Here is a 21,099-nt window from a genome sequence, read left to right as displayed (position 1 = left end):
CCCTCCGTAGCTGCATCTTTGGTAGGCGCCATGGGGCGTGTCTTGCTGGCCGCAGCTCTGCGTTCTGCTGTGTGTGTGCTGCATTTGTACACATTTCCTCATTCAATCTAGTTGTGTTAACTATAGCTAACCTTTTAGTCCTTTAAATCCTTGTTTACATTTAACTGAATACCTTGGGCTGGAGTGGCAGGCTCTTTCACTGGGGAGCCCTGGAGGCAGTGCCAGCCTGCTCCCAGGTGGGGTTGAGGCTCAGGAAAAGACACCACGGGGCAGCACGGCCAACTAAATCCCTTTGGCTTCAGAACAAATCTGAAATAACTGGGTCAGTTCCCGTGCTTTTCTGTCCGAGTAACGCCAGGATGGTGGGGAGGAGGGTGCTGTGTGATCCCAGCAGGCTCTGGCTGTGGCTCCTTCTGCGGACTGGGGAGACCCGTCCTCCGTGTGCTGTCACCAGGCCACAGCGGCCCCTGACAGCCAGTGATGTTTCTCACTCACAGCATTAGTTGAGCTGGGGAAACCAGCAGCAAGTACTGATCTTAAGTGCTTTTTGTGTAATAGATGTGATGTGAAGGCCAAGACCAGTCTAATTCCAGATACCAGAGTAGTCATTTTATTCATTAAAATGAGGGGGAAAAAGATGTGTCTATACAGACCATTATCACTCATGAATATTCATTTTAAAGTCCAAATTATTACTTTTATAAAAGAAAACCAACTCTGCATTAATAGAATAATATCCAATGACCCAAGTAGGATTTCTTGCAGGAATGTAAGCTTGATTGACTATTAGGTATCTGCTCATATACCACATTAATACACTAAGGAATAACAGAACCAAAATAACTGGAAAACAGTATCTGGATTGGGTGCTGAAAGGTTAAAGTAGAAACCTGAACACAAATGCTGTCCTCACTAGTGAGCTTTTCACATGGGCATGGGCTAGCAGTTCCGAAACTGCTCTGTGTATCAAGACAGAGCAAAAAAGCACACTGTGGGTCACGGAGGCCAGTGAGCCCGCTGCGGGAAGCCCTGGATCCCGGAGTGTTGGGTTGGTACTGGGATTTTAACTCGTGAGTTAAGACGTGCGCCCAGGTAAACACGGAAACATGGGTGTGTGTGTAATCACACGCGCATCTCCTCGCTCTGTTAGACGAGAGCAGAGCCCCTGGAGCGGTGAGCATGCCCGGTGTCCTAGCTGTGGCTTCCAGTGCCCTTCTCCACGGAAGGGAACCAGAGTGTGTCGGAGAAACGATTAATTCCATGGCAAGAAAGCTGGGCTATTCATGGTGACAGAAAGTAGGAAGTGCTCAAAACATGAAGGAGAAAATCTCAAAGGAAAAAAAAAGGGAGTACACTGAAAGGACCCAGGAGCCAACCTGAAGGTCAACTTCCAGTGGCCACAACTGGGACAGATGAGCAAGATGGCAGGAATGGATTACAACCTGTGGAATAAAGCAGCTATCCAAGAGTCCAGACTGATGAGCTGCAAAAGCTCGACACCAACTGTAAGTGACTGTAGCACTTCCAATACTCGGCCACAAATGGGTTCAAGGTCATTCTCTCAGTGTCAGGCTCAGGCCAGACTCTGCAGGCTCAGGGCGTCCTGTACAAGACCTCCCTTCAGACAGCAGCCCCAAAGCCAGGGGCCCAGGCCACCTGCACTTCTGACCAGCTGGCTGCACATTTCAGGGTTCTCGCCACTCTTTTGCATTCAGTAATGACTCATGGAGCTTGCTGAAAGCACTATGTTTATGGTTAACAGTTTTATGCATAGTAAAAAGATACAAATAAGGCAGAAGAGAAGGGTGAGGAGGAGGAGGGTCCTGAAGGCAAGCTCCACCCTCCTGGCACAGTGATGCCATTATCAATCTGGACTCTCACCTGAGCTTCGAGTGTCCCAAATTTATATGCCTTTCATCACAGAGGCGTCCTGTGTCCCTATAACTGAACTCAGTTTCCAGCCCCCTCCCCTCCCCTGAAGTCTCAAGATTGGACTGCTAAAACCTGGCTCAGTGCTCCAACCTCCCCAGTCATAGCCGGGCTTCCGGGGTGACCGGCCCCAGTCATCTAATTAGCATGACCTACTTGGGGGCCACCATGAATAACAAGACTCCAAGGATGCAGAGGTGACCTCTGGGGAACTAAAGTCAGAGGTCAGCCAAGTTCTTTATACTACACCTAAATATAAATAACCAACTAAATAAATGGGAGAAAAGGGACAGTACTTTCTTATATAATCCCAATGCATAGAGAAGGAATGGCAGGAAAATAAAACCATTAGGCAAACACCACAGTTACATCATCATTGGACAATGGATGCTAAAGTGAGTGCAAAAGAATGATAAAACAGGCTATTATAATTTTCTCAAAGTTTTCCCCCCAAGATGCTAATTCCCAGAAGAAAATGCGCACATCTGACATCATGTCACTCCTTCCCAACCTAACGCACCAAGGCAGGCACCACGTCCTTCAGCGTTGTTCTTGCAAAATGCGTCATGACCTCAACACAAATACCCAGGCAAGCCCAGGCAGAGGGAAATTCTACAAAATAACTGTAGCGCACAGTTCAGAAGTGTCCAGGTCATGGAACACTGAGGGACTGTGACTCTGGTAGAGCCAGGACACGTGACAGTTAAGTGCAGTGTGGCTCCTTAACTGGGTTCTGGACAAGAGAAGAAAGCATTAGTAAGAACAACAGGCAGCATTCGAAGGAGAACAGGCATTTGTGTTCACTCCAGGTTTTGAGACTACCGTGGCTACTCAGGATGCGACCATTAGGGGAGGTGGGTGAAGCCCATACAGGAACTCTGCAAAAGTTCTGTCATCTTTCCAAGTCTTAAAATTATTTCAAAGTAAAATGTTTAAATAGACCTTTTTACTCAAGTGTTTCTCTGGACTAGCAACATCAGGTTGCTTGGGAACCTGTTAGAAATGCAAATTTCAGGGCCCAGACCACCCCATGGGGTCAGAATCTGCATTTGCAAGCACCCCTGAGGACTGCTTTGCCCAGTGGAGTGACCAAGCCCTAGGTGCAGGCACAGAGATGCCCAGTCCCCAGTGTTCAGGGAGCAACAGAGGCAGGAGTGGCCGTGGTCTGCCACCTCCTGTGCCAGAGTGCAGGCAATGGGATTAGGGCAGTTTATCTGCGTTTTATATATATATATATATAAATTTGCAGGTAATCAAAACTTAGGAAAAAAAATTCTAATAAAGACTCATGGAGTTACACTGTGTTAAGATTTGAGAGCACACTTTTGTTCTTGTGATGCAGAAAACAGGTTTAAGAAGACACAGTGTCTGATGCTGAGATCCTTCTTGCCCCTTCAGTGAAGACTTAAACTGCAGTCTGTCCCTACATGAGAAGACCACATGGCCAGACAGAGCTCTTTGGCTCAGGCTGGTGGCTTCCAGGCCAAGCCTGGGCAGTGCTGGCTGCACGCCTACCTCCCAGGGGTAAATACAAGCAGGGGCAGGTCGTTTTAAGACCTGGAGGTGGGTTCCTGGTTTAGAAAATTCCTCTTTACTTTTGCATAGGAAGAAGGCAACCATTTGTTAACACATGAAAATAATACCTGGGTTTTGCTTGTATTGCGTAAGATAGCTTATCGCAAGTGCAAGTTTTCGTTAAAAAATGCATTTCCACGTTTGAGTACAAGCTTATTCAAATTCGCACATCTGAATCCAGGCAGCAGGCTTCACGTAAAGCTTCACGTAAAACGGGCACAGAATATTAAGCAATGAAAAAAAAATTCACAAACATACCTTTCAGGAATAGATAAACATTTTCCAACTTTAAATGAGAAGCAAAAAAAGCAAACTGATGTCGTTCATAAAAAGCTTGTATATAAAATGAGAAAATGTGCAAACACCACAGGCTCTACCTTTTCATGAGGGGAAGGGTCACATGGAGTCATAAGTATATAAGGGAAAAGGACAAGATGGGGAACTTCAAAATGCCTTTTAAAAGTATGTAATTCTCAGCATTGCATCTGCCTGTTTTGTCAACAAGTGTGACTGCTAACCAAGGACCGCCTGGGGCACAGCACGACAGCAGGGTCCGTGCTGCTGGCCAGGCTGGGCCACGTGGAGCTGCCTGGACACGTGAGGCCTGTGGCAGGCACCTTCCGTTCAGGCCCTTCTGAGACAGGAAACGCTCTAAAGGAGAGAAAGCTGTCCAGATACACAGTGCAAATCCAGTTACACATTTAAAATTTATTAAACTTTTTGGTCAAAATAGTTGAGCAAATATATACAATTCCATTTTACTAGAATTCTTAAGGACCAAAGTTGACTACAGAACTCACTTCCACATTTCAGAATTTTTAACTGTGTCACAGCCAATATACAGTGTAAGAAATATTTTTAAATTAAATGTCCTTTTAGAATCTCAAATTCCTAACTTGAACTAAAGTGGCATTCTATGAGCATTAATTTAGGGCAGTGATAGACAGTTATTTCTTGTTTATGTCTACCATTAGAAATCAAAATACACTTTAATTCAACCATGGGCCGCATGCCCAGCCTGACCGTACATCCCTGGAGACAATACCATGCTTAGGGCTCGTTTTGGATCCCACGTCAAGAAGCATCTACCACTTGGCGTTGTTTCACCTCATTTTTTTTGCCCTGGGAAATTGTAATTTTTTAATAGCAAAGATTTTACTTTAAAAGTAAACCACCAACATACTGGTGGCATAGCATAATAATTAAAATAGTTTAAGTTTCCTGGCTTGAAATGCAATGTGTAATCAACTGTATAATTTTTGAAATATCCAAAAAGTGTATTTCTTCCCCAAAGTACTTTTTAAAAAGGTTTAAAAAGAAAGAATATAAGTATTCACTTGTAGTCAATTTGAGGCATACTTCAGACCAGGTATATTATAGCAGCAATTTCATGACTATTCATCACTGTTTCTTAGAATTTTCTTTCTTAGAATGGATCTCAGTTAAGGCTTTTCCCCACACCTTACCTGGTGAGCCAGATGTACTGTTTCTACAAAAAAAAAATGTTGTAACAGTTTTTGGACAGATATATTTAGTGTGAAGTAATGTGCATACTTCACCATTCTGCTAATTAAGGACAGAAGTTTCCCAAACTCTTGGAATAAGTAATTCTGTATGATGTATTATATGTGATTAAAATAAATAAAAAGATGTTACTGTGTTCAGCTTCAACCCCTTAAAAGGGCTACTTTATCAGTGGCTGTCCCAACAGAGGGACCTGCAGACATGGGTGAGGGTGGATGCCACCGGCTCAGGCTCAGGCCCTGTCCAGGCGTGGGAGATGGTGAGGGCTTGGAGAGCTGTGTCATTGACGTGTGAAGGCCAAAATATGACAGCAGAAAAAAAATGAAATAAGAGAGAGAGAGAAATATTATATTTGACAACTATTCTTGAATATTACTTTTTTGGTCTATAAACCGGAAAGGAAGGCTCAGACTTAAATAAATACATTTATTTTGAATAATGGCCTTTATTGAGCGGGTCCATCAATTCTGCTTCGAGTGGGTGGTTCTGTGAGCTGTGGCACTCACGCCCCACCTCCCTGAAGACAGAGCCCCCACAGAGCCCCCCAGAGTGCCCAGCGAGGCAGCGTCTCCCCGGCCTATCAGGGGAAGGACATGCGTCACCACTCTGGACAGAGAGGACAGTGATGCCTTTTTCCTGGTGGAAAAACAGTCAGGCTTAATTATGCAAGGTAAGATGATGTGTTCCTCAAATCAGCCTCGTTAGTTGATTTTGTCCTGGAATATATACAAGTTATTGGTGGCTGCTACAGCAATGATGTTCTCCAGGGGATGCCAGGCTGTGTGGAGAATCTTCTTGCTGAAGTCCAGACTGTCCACACTAATCTCATCTTTCTTCCTCTTACCACCTGTACATACTTTCCGAGGCTTTAAGATCGCTCGAGGTTTGCTGTTTTCTCTGGAAGCTTCCAATGTAATATCCCTCCGTGTGTTTCTATCAAACATTCTAAAGAAATTGTTGTAGGATCCAGTCATAATAGCACTGTTTAAAAGAAAAAAGAAAATGATCCTAAGTCACTAGGAATTCAACAGAAAGGACTGATACCCTACACCTCCTGCTGCAGGGCCACACAGGGCAGACCAGGACAAAATTATCTTCAGAAATGAATGAAAATTAATGAGAAGAGAAATGCTAGGAACTTCCTTATTGAACTTCATATATATGCATATATTCATATCAGTAAAAATACATATTATAGTATAAAAAAGGAAAAATACTGGATTTATACAGTTAATTACATATTAATGTTTTTGAAAAACAGTGAGAAAAGCTACATATCCATGTGTCTCGGCCATAAGTAACAGAATTACATGCTTTCGAGCCTGGGGCAGTCTGTGGCCGATGTAACCCAGCACTGAGCTTCCATACCTGCCCGAGGAAGGCTGATGACCCGCAGGTCTGCGCACACACACTCACTCACCAAGGGGTGTGCTTGTATCTCAAAAAGCTCACAAAGCAACAGACATACAAGTCACAGTGAATCCCATTTGGCCTCGACGCTGCAATCCTGCCCAGCAGCGTCTGACCACCTCCGCAGCTGAAAACCACCACTGCAGCACACACTGTCCCATGGCACCCTCCCAGATCCTTGGGAGAAACAAGTCTTTTTTTCCCTGCAAAATTCAGAGAACATGGCTGAGCGAGAACTCCCATGCTGTGACTTCCTCCTCATTTACACTGAGCATCCAGTTTTCCCAAGGACACTTCTGCCTTCTTTTGCACTCTATGTAACATCAGCATCTCTTGCCAGTCTTTCTCCTGTCTCATGTCCACTTGCTTATATTCTGTTCCTGCCCAGCGAAGAGCCTTCTTGAGTTTCCACATGCCAGTCTTTAAGGAAGAATGTGAAGAAACTCGGCGATTCACTGTAGTGTTCAGGGCCGATTCTGGCTGTCTGCAGGCACGCTCGTCTGATTAACCTCATCTAATCGTACTAGTGGAAAAGATACTCAGAAAAGAAAAACTGTGCACAGCTAATACTCTCTATCCTGGACACAGGAGGGACACTGCGTGTGGAGGGATCTCTGCCGACTCAGAACCACAAGATTCTCAATGGGGGTGGGGGTGGGAGGTAGATGGGGGTGGGGGTGGGAGGTAGAGGGGGTGGTGGTGGTGGTGGTGGTGGTGGTGGTGGGTGGGGGAGGACAATTCCACCTGGGGTTTCTCCCAAGTAGTTTCCATGTACAATACAGTAGCTATGAAAGGAGACGTAATTGAAACGTGTCATCTGGGCTGTTGTGCACACGTGTAACCTGGTGTTCAGGGATCAGGATGAAGCCCGTCAGGTCGGGGTTAAGGTGACTCAGAACACAGGAGTAGGGAGACACTGTAGTTGAGAACCTCATCTCCTCTTTGAGACCAAAGGAACAAAGGTTTATTTTGCCCAGAACCTAAATTTCCTATAGCACATAACCTGTCTATAGGTAGATCATTTGGACAATCCAAACACAGGGAACCCAGAATAAGAAAGGGAACCTTTAATCCTGTATAATTTAATGTAATGCCTGGATACATCCCGGAGTATATTAAGCAAATAATCAAAAAGTATTGGCAAGGTCCCTTGAGGGACAGGAGAAAAAATATGGAACTATTAAACTTTATCACTGGGTAAACCCCTGACACTGTCTCAAACATTAGGGACACCCAAATCAACAGGGCAAGACACTGACCTTGAGGCTGACTCTTGTGAAGTTTTATGTAGGTAGCCGAGAAGGTTAGCCTACCTATAGGTATGCCTGAGTCACCCCTGGAGGACCTCTGCTGTTGCTCAGATGTGGCCTCAGTCTCTCTAAGCCCAACTCTGCAAGTGAAATCATTGCCCTCCACCCTACGTGGGACATGACATCCAGGGATGAAAATCTCCCTGGCAGTGCAGGAGAGGACTCCCAGGGATGAGTCCAGCCATGGCACTGTGGGATCACCAATTCCATCCTGACCAAAAGGGAGAAAAGAAGTAACAAATAACATTATCAGTAATTGAGAGAGTTCAAATAGTCAAAAGGCCACTCTGGAGTCACTCTTAACGCAAGTTTCAGTTAAATATTGGTAACTATCATAACTTGCCAATCCCCCACCAAAACCATTCTCGCCAATCCTAAAGAACACCTAGGGCGTTATATACGATTCTGCAAAGGTTCCAGGCACTAGAGTAACTTTCCCGAAACCTACAACCTCCAGCTGAGTCCCTGGACCAGATAAGTCCTGAAACGCAGAGACGCCAGTCTCTCCAGAACATCAACTAGTTTCATCCCCCATCCCATATTACCGACAGCCCTTCCAACATGAAAAAGTTAGAATGGGCATAATTCAAATACCCCTGAAGGGTGAGAGAAAGACCAAAGGTGATGGTGGAGTTATACAGAGAAGGTAGGGCTTAACAAATGAGTAGGATTGCTGTATAATTATACTGTTATTTCTTCTAGTCTCCAGTGTCTTAGAGTAGCTAGAAGTAAAAACCTAAAATTGTGGAATTGTAACCCATACCATACTCTGAAATCTGTCTACAACTAATTGTTGTGATGTGCTTTGAAATTTATTGTTTTTGGTAAAAATGTTATTTTTTACAAAAAAGAAAAAAGCCAGTTTTGATGATAAACACACAGCTACATGGTAATATTGTGAACACTGAGTGTGCACTCTGGATGATTACATGGTGTGTGAATATGTATCAGTAAAAAAAAATAACAAAAAAATATGCTCAACCTGAGGCATACACAGGATACTAGAACTCAACAGGACCCGCAATACTTATTCAGAACACAGACCAACAAAAGATGTTTTCACAAGAAGAAGTATTTTTCACTGGCATTGATTAGAATTGCTGGTACATGGTAATAATTAAAAACAAACTGACTTTTTTCCAGTTTTATTATTACTTAAAAATTCCTAACAGACACGACATGTGTGGGGACTGTTCTTGGCACCCCCTCTGCCTTGCCGCCACACATTTCATAAGAACAGCTGCCCTCAACTGGCCATGGGCTGTACTGTACCCCACAGGGCAGGGAGCCATGAAATGGGGGCTGGTAGAAGCACAGAGGGACATGGCTTTGCAAGCAAGGGGGTACATCCACTTCTGCTCGAAAACCAGAGTAGGAGGAGGCGGTGCCACGTGGCAGCACGACACTAGGCAGAGTGAGAGAAGTGCCCACAGCCTCTCCGCACTTCACCCATCCCTCCACAGAAGCTCCTTGTGCAGGAAGGCAGAGGAGTGACTGCCAGAGTATTGAATGAAGTTACTCATAAGCAAACACCACCGGCAAAGTGCTTGATGTTTTGGGGGTGATGTGTACTGGAAATGCATTTTGCAACACTTCAGATATACAAAAAGAAATAAAGAATAAGAGTATAAACAGCCACGCACCCACCACTAAGCTGAAGAGATAAGCCATCACCAACAGGTAACCCTGCTCTGTGCCCCTCTGGAGAGACAGCCTCCTGTCCCCTTCTCCCAGCAGGGAGTCACTCACTGACGTGTGTGTGTGTGGTGTGTGCGTGTGTGTGATTCCCGTATACATTATATTTTAAATATTTAGATATCCTTCAAAAATAAATGAAATTGTCTTGCATGCTTTTAACATCCCATACTGACCTCGCAACGTGCTCTTTGCTTGTTTACTGCTGTGGGAGTCCTCTGTGAGCATACAGTTCTAGTTCACAGATTTCTGCATTTTGGTACCACACGTTATGAACAGATGACAGTTACCTGTGCTGGCACCTAACAATGGCTACCTGGTGTTTCCGAGTGTGCACTCTGGCCTGCTGACCAGTGGGCACAGCGCTGGGGCCTCTGCGGCCAGCTGCCAACAGCCAGAGTCTGGGAAGGAGAGTGGTGGCCAAGGCCACTGGTCTCCACATCCCTGCCCTGATGTCTCGTCACAGCAAAACGGCACCCCTGGTGCTTCAACTGCTGGTTATAGAGGAGGGACATTTTAAAAATGTGTTCACTCACGTCTCAATTTCTCTTAATTCACATTCATGGTTTTACTATATTTTTAGGAGTTGTTTGGCACTTTCCTTTTGATTTGTAATTCTTTACATGTTCCAGATACTTATGCCTTTGTTATATTTGTTTTGGTGGGTTTTATTTTCGCCATTTTATTCTGCTATAAAAAGTTGAACATTTTAATGTAGTTGAATTCCATAATATTTTTCTTTTCTTCATTGTTTGGGTTTCAGCATGGTTTATGCATAACTTCAGAAATTATTCACTCCCCAGAGTTCAGGAAGATACATGCCTATAGTTTCTCTAGTCTTTAAACCGCTAGGGCTTACTTTAATGTGTGCTGTGAAGGAAGGCTCCAATTTTTGCCCCACTTCACACAAATAACAATGTAGTCCGACACACAGTTTTACAGATGCGTGTCTTCAGCTTTGCTCACACTGTCACTGCGTGTTTTGCTCTCCTATCCACCTTAAGTCTCAGACCCTCCTTCTCGGCTCACTCTCCTTTTGAAGGAAGTGCATCCTTGAGACATTCTTTTTGTGGGTTTCCACTTAATAGTAAATTCTGCCTTCTGGTTTCCACTGCTGCTAGAGACGTCTACTCTCAGGCTGATGTCCATTCTCCAAGGGTAATTTGTCCTTTCTTCCAAACTGCTTTTAAAACCTTCTCTTTGCTTCTGGTGTTCTGCAGTTGCATTATGACATGGCAGGCATGTCTTTGCATTTACCTTGCTGTGGCTTTCTGTGCTTTGTGAACCTATGTATCCAGTCTTTCATCGGTTACAGAAATTTCCTGGCCACAATCACTTCAAATATTACTTTTCCACAACTCTCTACCTCTGGATACTACTCTCCATGCAGATGTATGTTCTATGTCATCCTATCCATGTTCTTAACCGTTCCTTCTGCCATCTCTTTTTTTTTTTGCATGACAGGCACCAGGAACCGAACCCAGGTCTCCAGCATGGCAGGCATCTTCCATCTCAGGGCTGCGTTTTTGGTGGCCTCCTCTGCCCTTTCTTCCAGCTCACCCAAGTGAGAGATCTTCTGCAGCCACAGCACATGTGCTGCCAGACATGGACAGTGATTTCCAACTGCCGCATTTTCCGGTCATTTTCAATGTCCGTGGTTCCTTGGTTAAGTTTTTGGTTCCTTTAAGTCTATGAATGTTACAAGCATTCTTATGTCATATTCTGTCATTCACGATTTCAGCATCCAAGTCCTTCCACAGAGGCTGAGCGCTGTTGTCTGCTGTCTCTGCTGGCTTGCTCTTGGTGGTTTTCCATGTGCTAGGTTAAGCTTTAAACCATAAGCTCACGTTTAACTGATTTGATCTGTGGAATCCTGAGGGCAGGGGTATACAGGGGGATGCAGTCCACCATGGGTCCCCTAGGACCTTGCATGTTTTTTCTGGGGTGCCAAGACTACCTGGCACCCAGGCTTGTGGCTCAGGGCTGTGACTGCAGTGAGCAGCCTCAAGGAACGAGAGAATGCCTCCCTCCGGACAAGGGGCAGGCTTGTTTAGGGCGCCCTATAAAAGCAGTGGACTCCTCAAGCTCAGAGTGTCCTGGCTGTTGGCACAAACCCCAGTGCCTGTACAGCATCTACCTGGGCTCCTACATGTCACTGTTGGGACTTGGGGGGCATGGAAGACTGACGTCACCACAAAGCTCATGTTGCCAGCTGTGCCATGAGGAACAAAGTCCTGTCTTCTTAACCTGGGAACTTTGTTTTCAGCTAACACGCGCGACACTCTAACAGATAGCAGGCTAGCCTGTAAGTAGGCCCTGAAAGCGTGTTATCTCTCCAGGTGCCCACAGCCTGTCTTCTTGGAGGGAGTTCTTGGTCTGAGGTTTTCCAGACGGGGCAGCTAGTACAAACACTAACCCCAAACCTCACAAGGTGTTACCAATCTCCAGGGATTTGCATCCACCCCAATGCAAGTTCTCAGACAGACAAATTTCCTTCTTTACTCTAGCAACCAATAGCTGGACAGTGTTTTCATGACCCATGAGTCTCAGCTTCAACTGTGCTCCTCCTGTGGGCCCAAGGCCTTTCCTCTCGTACTACCTGGCAGCTGTTGATGCTGAGGCAGGAGAGCCCTGGTATCAGCAGGAACCTCCAAGGCCGGCTTGGGGCTCTTTTACCACTCAGGCTGTTACTCCCTCTTCATTTCTATCTGTGGTGAATTTCCCTGCTTTGCCTGTGAGTTCTGCTCTGCAGGTGAAGAGCTGGTTTTGTTTGTTTTTATCACATCCAGCATTTCTAGTTGCCTGTGCAGAAGGGCTTTTCAAAACGCTCAGCTAGTTACCTTCTGCCAGCAGCAGAATTCTGTTTACTTAAGGTCTGAACAAATATTCCATTTGTAAGTGATACAGGATAATCTCTTTCCATCATGTGAAGTGTAACTTTTTGTGTAATATTAAAGATATAACTCTCAGCAGCACTAAAATGATCATCTTTAAAGAATGTGCACAAAATAAACGATCAGGTATCACGAACTATCTGTCACACGATGAACTAAATCATTCAGATCTGCCATCTCCACTTTTGTCTAAGGAAGACAAAGACAGTGAGCTCTGCAGGCATGTTCTTCTACTTCTCTCCAAAAGGAAAGGTGCGATGAAATGTGGCCAGGCTGAGTCTTTTTACTTCTCCTTTATCGTGGGTACAATGAAAAGTAAGAAACTGTCGTTCCCCAAGTATTTTTAAAACAGCCAGTGTGTCCCTAGTACCATGCTGTCTAAACAGAGCTGAAATTACAAGCAGGGGGGCGGAATTTACTTGGACATCCTATTTTCTCCAGCTTGACACTGTCACCAAAAGGGCAAACAAAAGTTCTGAGCAACATTTTCTTAGTATTCCTTCTCTGCCCCCTTCCTGGCCTTCTCCCCTGCACAGGCCCTAAGGTCTGAAGAAGGCATGGCAGCCAACTTTGGACAAGTGCTCCTGATCCCATGAGCCTTACCTATCAGAGCCGTTCCAGCAGCACTCGAACTTGTCAAAGATGCAGTCGTTTTCATAGAGAGAACAAAGCTTGCTTCGAAGATATTCATGAACCTTAATGAAATCACATGAAGGTTAGAAAACATGACTCCTGTCAAGATGCCCTTTGACTGCTGCCGCTGCCCCCTCACCTGGTGTGTCTCCACTGGCCTGCTCTCCATGTTGAGGTCCCATACTTTCACCGACAGGTAGTCTCTAGTTATCATGTAGCGGCCACTGTGACTAAATTTTACATCAGATATGGAAGAAATTATTTCTGAAAAGAAGGACCTACTACTGGGATCTTCAGGTTCCTCAAAAACTGGAAAATAAAATAAAGGCTGTTTAGCTTCTGTTCAAAAACTGGAGCCTAGATAATTTTAAAGTCCACGTAGGATTTAAGACTCATTGAGACCCATGAGGGACTCAGCCCAGGAGAGACACTGACGACTGTTTAGGGACACCAGAGGGAACATCAGTGGATCCAGGAAGTATGTTCCTGGCGCTCCTCCAAGTCCACGGCTGAGAACTGCGGACAGGACATCCCAATGCCGTCACAGCTGCTAGCGAGGGCCAGGCACCAGAAACAGACATCCAGACGCAGCCTGGAGCCAGGAGCTCCTAGGAAGAACCTGGTGGCGGTGACTGAGAAAGCTCCTCAGGGCCCTCTAAGTGCATCCTGGTTAAGAACCACCGCCTCCCAGGAGGGCCACGGCCACTGAACATCTGTGCCCTGCCCCTACGACACCCAGGCCACAGCAGATGCCTGCCCCTCACTGGCCACCACAGGGAGGCTGTAAGGGGCATTTCATGACAATGCACACAGGTACTTCGGGGTATCGAGGAAAGGGGCCCTGGTCTTGGGGTGTTCAACAGCCCACAAAGCTGCCAGAGTGACAGGTCTTTCCACCCATCAAAGCCAGTCGGGGAAAAAGGAATTTCATCTTTAACATTAATTGTCATGATCTGCTTGTGGAGAAACTGAATGACAATTTTCAGAAAGACTCTAACCACCTTCTTGGTGGCGAAGCCCTTTCTCCTGAGTTTTTCTCAGCAACCAGTCCAGTACCCCACCTGACCCCAAAACGGAGCCCAGGGTCCTCGTGCTCAGCCAGCTTGAGGCAAGGAGAAGGGCCTCCCTTCCCTCTGAGCTACCTCAGGCACATGGACCTGGAGCGAAGCTGGGGGCTGGGTTTGAGAAGCGTGGGCCCTTACACTTGGAGTGCCTGTCGCACAGGGCGGAAGAGCGCATGTCGCAGAGTCTGACGGTGCCCTTGCTGCTGCTGTAGACGAACACGTTACACTGGCGCGGGTGCAGCTCGGCCGCAGTGATCACCTCCGTCAGCTCCTCCATGTTGGCTGGCTTGATGTCCACGATGTCTGGGGCATCGTCAAGGCAAAGAGCACCCATTCGGATGCCAGGTGTGAGGCGAGTCGCCACACTGGAGGGTGGGGATTTCTATCGGCACACCCCGGAGACTGCGGCAATGCGTCTGGCTGGGGGCTACGCCCAGACAACACAACACCACCTAAGCCTTTCTGCCCCTGACTAATGCTCCAAGATTTTAGTAACAGATATTGCACAGGTGATGGCATGCTAATGACAGGAAAAGGAATGCAAGCAAGTACCCCTCTGTGCAAAAAAATCCACACTCCAAATAGTAAATAATTAAACACAAGAACACTGCCAAATTCCAGAAGACTGTTCAACTATGTGACAGCAAGGATGTGTTCTGAGCAGTGAGAACAGCACCACAGTAGGGTACCTGACAGAAAGAAAGCTCACTGCTGACTCTAGAGTCTTAACCCAGGAAAGAAGACAAACCATAGAAATTAGTTCAAAAACCAAGGGTAGAACTCCACTTTGAACCAAGACGGAGTAGAAGGGACCAGATTTACCCTTTCAGCAGAAGCAACTAACAAAAAGACAAACCATGCGAAACCAGGGCTCAAGACACTGGGGTTACGGGAGGGAAGGGCCGAGACTGCTGCACCTGCTGCCTGGTGTATCCCTTGGATGCTGCACGGCGTGGGGAACCCAGGCTGAGTTTGGTAGACTCCAGAGCTGGGTGCCCAAGAAAGCTGAGGCCGTTCAGCCCCCAGCACCGAATACTAGAGAGAACCTTCAGAGAGAGAGAGATAAGAGACCTTCCTGTGGGTTCAGGTGAGGTTGGTCAGCACTTACATGAGAGAAAACAAAGAGGATGGGGAAAGACCCAAGAGAGGATTCAGGAAAACAGTACCCAGAGAGCACACAAGCTGCCCAAATGGCCGAGCTGGGGCCGCCGCGCAGCTAGTAAGGAGCTAATAAGCAGTATACGGTATACGGCACACCCAGTTGTTGGAGGGGCCAACACCAGCGAGTGGCCATCCCTGGATGCACAAGGACAGGTGTGAGGAGCAATGTCAGCAAGGCAGGCAGAGCCCACGACAGGTGTCACTGTGGCTGGCCTAGCGCCAGGGCCCTGAGGGGCGGTGTCACTCAGCCCTACCTTCCCCCTTGCTGCAGACTGCCTTGCCTGTGGCCCCTCTGCCTCTGCTCCCCAGGCACCAGTTCCTTCTAGGCCCTCCTCTGCTCTCCCTTCCCCATGCCCACCCAGGAAAGCAGCTTGCTGTAAACCCTCAGTCATCCCCAAATGTGGCAAATCTAGGGAGACTAAAACCAGATACCGTCATTCACATTTCTTTTGTACCCTCTGCTCGGAAGCCTTTTCTCTCTGCCTCTCCCTATAATGGGCACCACCGCCTGGCACCTGGAAAGCTCACACACAGGCACGCATGCACTCAGCCTCACCAGTAACCCAGGAAATGGAAATAAAACTACAGGAGGATGTATTTATTGCCAATTTGAGTGTAAAGTGGGACTATCATCCATGAATGGTGGTTACCTCGAAGGGGGAGAAGAACAACTGGACTGGAGTTACCCATGAGGCAGAGGTCTGCTAATGCTCTTTTTCTTAAACTGGATGGGAAGGACATGTTTGTTAGTGTCTTTTTATGTCTTATATATAAATAATTATCTTCTACTTATTATATCGAGAATATAAAAATGAGGGGGTCTGCCTCTCTGGATCTCAAAAGGCACTAAGGTACTAGAATTACAATAATTAAAAGTGTGGTCAGTGATGTTGAGTAGCAAATCCAGAGAAGGTCCATAAGTACAGTGGGACTGAGAATCAACCCAAGGGACCATTTCAAATCTACGATGCAAGGAGAGGCTTGTTCAACAAGTAGCACCGGGCAACTGGCTTCCATGAGGGGAAAGTACAATTAGGTCCCACATCTCACATGAATGTGGATCAAAGGTATTCGAAAATTGTAATAGTTACAGGTAAATATATGGAATTGTATGTGTCTCATGATCTTGGCTACTGGGAAGGCCACTTTAGGCATGATCACAAGGGCAAAAATTAAAAAAAAACAAAGGAAAAAAAGACCATATTAAAAAAAAACCTTTATGTATTAGAATTCTCACAAAACATAAAGAAAAAAATGAGCTTCCTGACAGGAAAAAGATGACAAAGGACAGAACAAAGCAATTTACAAAAATGGACACTGAATTAAAAGATAGTCTAAAGTAGTAAGAACCTGCTCTTATTTTGGTCTCATTAAGAAAAAGCCTTTTCTTCCTTAGAGTAATGCTCCAGCACCGCGACTGATGCGGGCTGCCCTCCCATCAGGAAGAGCTCGCCAACACAGACATGGGCCACAGTTTAAAACCCCACAAAAGCCGAGGGTTTAGGTTAACAAATGTGCACAGAGACGTGTGGACTCTGATGGTCACTGAACCACTGCAGGCTGGAGATAATCCATTGATAATCCTATCAACGGTAGGAAGTAAGCGAATGGGCCATGTTTCATGCAGTTATCTAAGCAGACAAGTGTGATGGAACAGTTTTGGTCATGGATGAATGTAATTAATGGTACTGAATCATACTCGAAAGTGATTAAAATAGGAAAGTTTGTTATGTGTATGTTACCACAATAAAACCTTTAAGGAGTGGACAAGTAAATTTTTATTTTTATGGATGTGGAACGGCAGTCATAATATATTAGGAAAAACAAGGCTTAATAAGAGGGGCTTATCCCTGAGCGCCAAGCAGCGTGCTAAGAGGTCACACCTGTTTACCCCGACCTTGTTACAGCAGCAGTCCAGGGAGGCGCATTCCAACACCTCGTTTTCACAGAGGAGTAAAAGGGCCTGGAAGGGAATGCAGGGATCTGGCCGGAGTCCCAGGGAACCCAGCATCTCAGTGAGGAGGAGGACCCCGGTTTTGTGTTTCTAAAATAAACAGGCTGATACACATGTACAAGTCTGGAAGGACAGGCACACTGTTCATAACGGTTATCGCTGAAGGAGGATTAAAAGGGGGAGAATTTTTCTTCTTTGAAATTACTTGAATTTTTTCCAAAATGATTATTATTATCAGAAGAAAGAATTATGAAAAATAGAGGGGTTTAAGGACAATAAAGAGAGAAAGCAGGAGCAGTGAGTGTAAACTACCTAATCTGGCAGTTTTCCAAAGCCAAAAAAAAGAACAGACAGAACAACAGAAACAGCAGTCTGCTCACTAGCACCGATGCTTCCCAAAGCAAGCACGTTCCAGCGTCCACTACGACGGTTTCCTCCCTCTCAACAGCTACGTAGAGAATGAACAGTCTTAAAATGCTTTTTTTCCCACAAATTAAGTGAAAGTACAGCAAAATCAGTAAAAATTGAGTGTGAAATACTAGAACTTAAAAAGTCATATACACTTAACTTTGTAAGATTTATGAAAGTAAAATCCTTAATAAAATCTTAGCACAGGGATGTACTATTGTAATCCTATTTCCCAACTCTGCCCGACTGTACATCATTCTGAAATGAGGAAGATCTGACCACAGCCATCTGATACATACATATCATGGTGCTCACTGATTTTCTGGACAAATCAGTTAATTCTTTCAATTTGAGATTAGCTAGCCATATTCAGACTTTCATTTGAAAAATAATAGGACCCTTATCTTCAATATTACAAAAAAGATGATTCTTTCTTTGATAATTGTTTAAATGTCTCATCTTCTAACAGAGTTTTCCTATCATCAGTGAATTCTCAGGGTGGGTGAACACCAATCCAGTCTAAGCCAATACTGTCTGTTCTATTATCTACAACAAGTTAAGAAAAAAATGTTCAATAGTGTAATTTCAATACTAAATTTCAAATATATATCTTTAAAATTGCCTTTAATTCAACCTATTAGGAAACAGAGGGTCTGGACCTCAGGACAGTCCCATTATAAGAGAACTTTCCCCAGACATACGGGGATGTTTGTATTTTTACGAACACTTTAAACTAGAGAACTTATAGGCTATCATGTAGCAAACCATATTTGAAAGATGAGAATCTGAGCTACAGGAGGACAGATACACGAGACTATCTGAACAAGAATCCTAAGAATAATGCCGCTTAAAGGATACTAAAGCTTCTATCTGTGATTTCTAAATGCCAGAGATTAATTCTCAGGTCATCTGCAGAAAGGTATGTTTCATGATCACTATTTACTGAAATGGAATTTATATGATACGTGTGAGCATTTGCAAAAATCCGACGTGGACTTGCTTCTACCATAAGGTCCATGGGCTTCAATATTGGGACCTAAAAACGGAAGGAAATAGGAATTCAAAACAAAGACCACAGCAGCATAAAATCAGAGCACTTACAGTAGATATCAAAAAAGGAATAAATCTATACTCACAATTAAGTAACAGTTTTATACAGGCACTCCTCAAAAGAACCAACAGACAGACCTGTTAATAAGACTACCAAATGAAATGGCATCTATGCAACAGAGTTCTCCCCTGGTTTCCGCTGCTAAGGCTAATGTGTTCTTGTTGAGGAAATGAAGACAGACTGGCACCCCAAGGCTCCCACACAAGGCTTTGCTCCTGTCAGTCTAGACGGTGGGTCACGACAGAGACACCAGACACAGAGCCTCCCCACCAGGTCCGTGAGGACTCCAACCTTGCTCCCCTCCCTGAAACTGGAACCCTCCAAAGTGAGAGCTGGGACTGCAAACCTTCTGGTTTCCCTTTGGCAGTGGTTTGTTTCTCCCTGAAAATACTCTGGAAGAGTGCACAAGAGAGAGCCTGGAACAGATGATGCTGTTTCTTGATTGGGTGCTGGCTACAGGGGTGCATTCAATGGTGAAAGCTCTCTGCATTTTTTGTATGTATATTATACTTCAATAAAAAGCGAAAAAAAAAAAAAAAGGCCAAAGCCCACACCCCACACCCAACTTGAGTGCTGCAGTCAGGAGGCCCAGGGAACAAAGGCTGCACTGGCAGAGGTGGGAGAGGTGGGAGAGGTGGCAGAGGTGGGAGCCAAGCACCAGTTAGAGGGAGCACAAGGCCAATCCAGGCGATAGCATGCAGCCGTGAAAAGGTTATTTCACTCAGGTTGACCAGTTAGGAAAAAATGTTCCAATGTGAGAATAAAACACATGCATCCCAGACTAGCAAGAATAAAATGCAGCTTTAAAAATAAAACAAAAATTTAGGTTTTGTAATTAGAAATCAAAAGGGAGAGCAGGAAACCTCTCAACTTTGTCTTCTCTAGCTGAAATTCTGTAAAAATGAACTTGGGAGAAGGTATACAGAAACCCTTCCCTCATTTAAACTGAGACTGCATTCTTTAGAGCAGGAAGAGCCAGCACGCACAGGGCTCGATGCACACACATTAATCCTTTAGCAAGATTCCAATTCATCAGAAAATACGACCACTGCAATACATATAATAGAAATTCCTTCTTTTAGTCAATTTCTTTTCTGGTATTAAAACAATCTGAGAAGAACAAAATGATTAAAAACAGCAAAATCTCTGACTGTTACCCAGCTAAATCCAGACAAGTAACAGCACATTTGAACTCAGGCTGGAGCTCAAACACGGTCCTGAACCCCCAGGAGAGGCGGTCACCAACTCTGAGCTTCCACCACCCAGGGCTCACAGAACCGCTCAGGATGAAACCACACCTCTCTCAGGGTTTAGACTAGTTTCATTTTAGTAACTATAAAAGCAGGTGTGTCCAAAACCCAAGATGGGGCCCAACAGAATGGAGTTTCCCAGACTAGACATGTGCGTGCCATGGCGATGAGGTGGGACTGACTGGGGCACTCTGGCCTGCAGTCTGACCTCAAGTGGAATCTGGAGGAGAGTGTAGGTGGGCATGTGAGCACGCAGGCCAGGAGGTGGGGCAGTGGCAGGATGGAAGACACAAGGGACACAGACTTTTGTCCAGCCCTCACTGCACCCCATGAACTTGTCCATTCCATGACACATCTAGTTAAAATTAGCGGTTTAGGTGTTGATAACTGTTAAATTAGTGTGACTGTTGCTAGACGTGATTAATCTCAAAATTTCACCACCAATCCAGGGACACAAAAGCAGCAGTATGTGCATATTCCAGGCTTTTGGTTCAAATTACAGTTCTATAAACTAGATTTGAGGAAATTACACAGCATTTTTGGGGGCATTAGCCCAGTGGAAAAATGTCATCACATCACATCAACTTATGTGGTTTGGGGAGGGTCCTGCTCCACCCTGCACCTCTCCATGGGGATGTGCACCCGCCACAACCCTCTAAGGACGGGACTGCCAGGTGGGCTGTCAGCTCCACTTTGGGCACCTGCTCTCTCAGCCCCCTCGACCCCCCAGAATGGTTAGGAAATGTCATGGAAGCAAACCACTGTTCTCTGGGCCGAGTGAGTGCCCCCAGGTCACCAGCGTGAGGTGCAAAGGTGGCAAGCACCGGTTTCTAAACACAGCGATCTTCTTTGGGGCACCTCAGCTTCCAATGTGAATTGTGCACTATGTCTTCCTCTACGGGTGGGGGGGCAGAGGTCCCAGCATTCACTGACCTCACGAATCTCACCCACCCTCAGCAGCCATGCTCATTTGGGAGGCAGTGTTGCCCAAGGGAAGCCTCTGGAACTGGTAGCACCTCCCCAGCCCCACATCAGACCAGGCATCTATGGGCTGACTCAAATTTATCTGACCTCCTTCCACCATAGTTCATCTAATTTAAGACACATCAATTGTGTGTACCACTAAGCCAATTATAAGACATCGAGATTTCAAAGTTGTATCAATTTCACAGACATTAAAA

The 21,099-nt window shown here is 45.4% G+C and overlaps 1 protein-coding gene across 2 annotated transcripts in view; it reads right to left on the bottom strand.

Moving 5' to 3' along the window:
• Positions 1–5,434: 5,434 nt before the first annotated feature.
• The window catches only part of PPP2R2D (protein phosphatase 2 regulatory subunit Bdelta), a 56,788-nt gene continuing 41,123 nt past the window's right edge, over positions 5,435–21,099 (bottom strand). For both annotated transcript variants that reach the window (XM_077126424.1, XM_077126425.1), the window contains 5 exons: positions 18,416–18,593; positions 14,173–14,337; positions 13,110–13,279; positions 12,941–13,032; positions 5,435–6,009 (listed from right to left, as the gene is read on the bottom strand). In XM_077126424.1, the coding sequence (XP_076982539.1) occupies positions 5,730–6,009; positions 12,941–13,032; positions 13,110–13,279; positions 14,173–14,337; positions 18,416–18,593 (885 nt within the window). In that variant the 3' untranslated portion in view covers positions 5,435–5,729. The remainder of the gene's footprint in view (positions 6,010–12,940; positions 13,033–13,109; positions 13,280–14,172; positions 14,338–18,415; positions 18,594–21,099) is intronic.

The sequence above is a fragment of the Tamandua tetradactyla genome, chromosome 13, assembly GCF_023851605.1.
Source record: "Tamandua tetradactyla isolate mTamTet1 chromosome 13, mTamTet1.pri, whole genome shotgun sequence".
Taxonomy (NCBI): Eukaryota; Metazoa; Chordata; class Mammalia; order Pilosa; family Myrmecophagidae; genus Tamandua; species Tamandua tetradactyla.
This window is presented reverse-complemented; position numbering and strand designations above follow the sequence as displayed.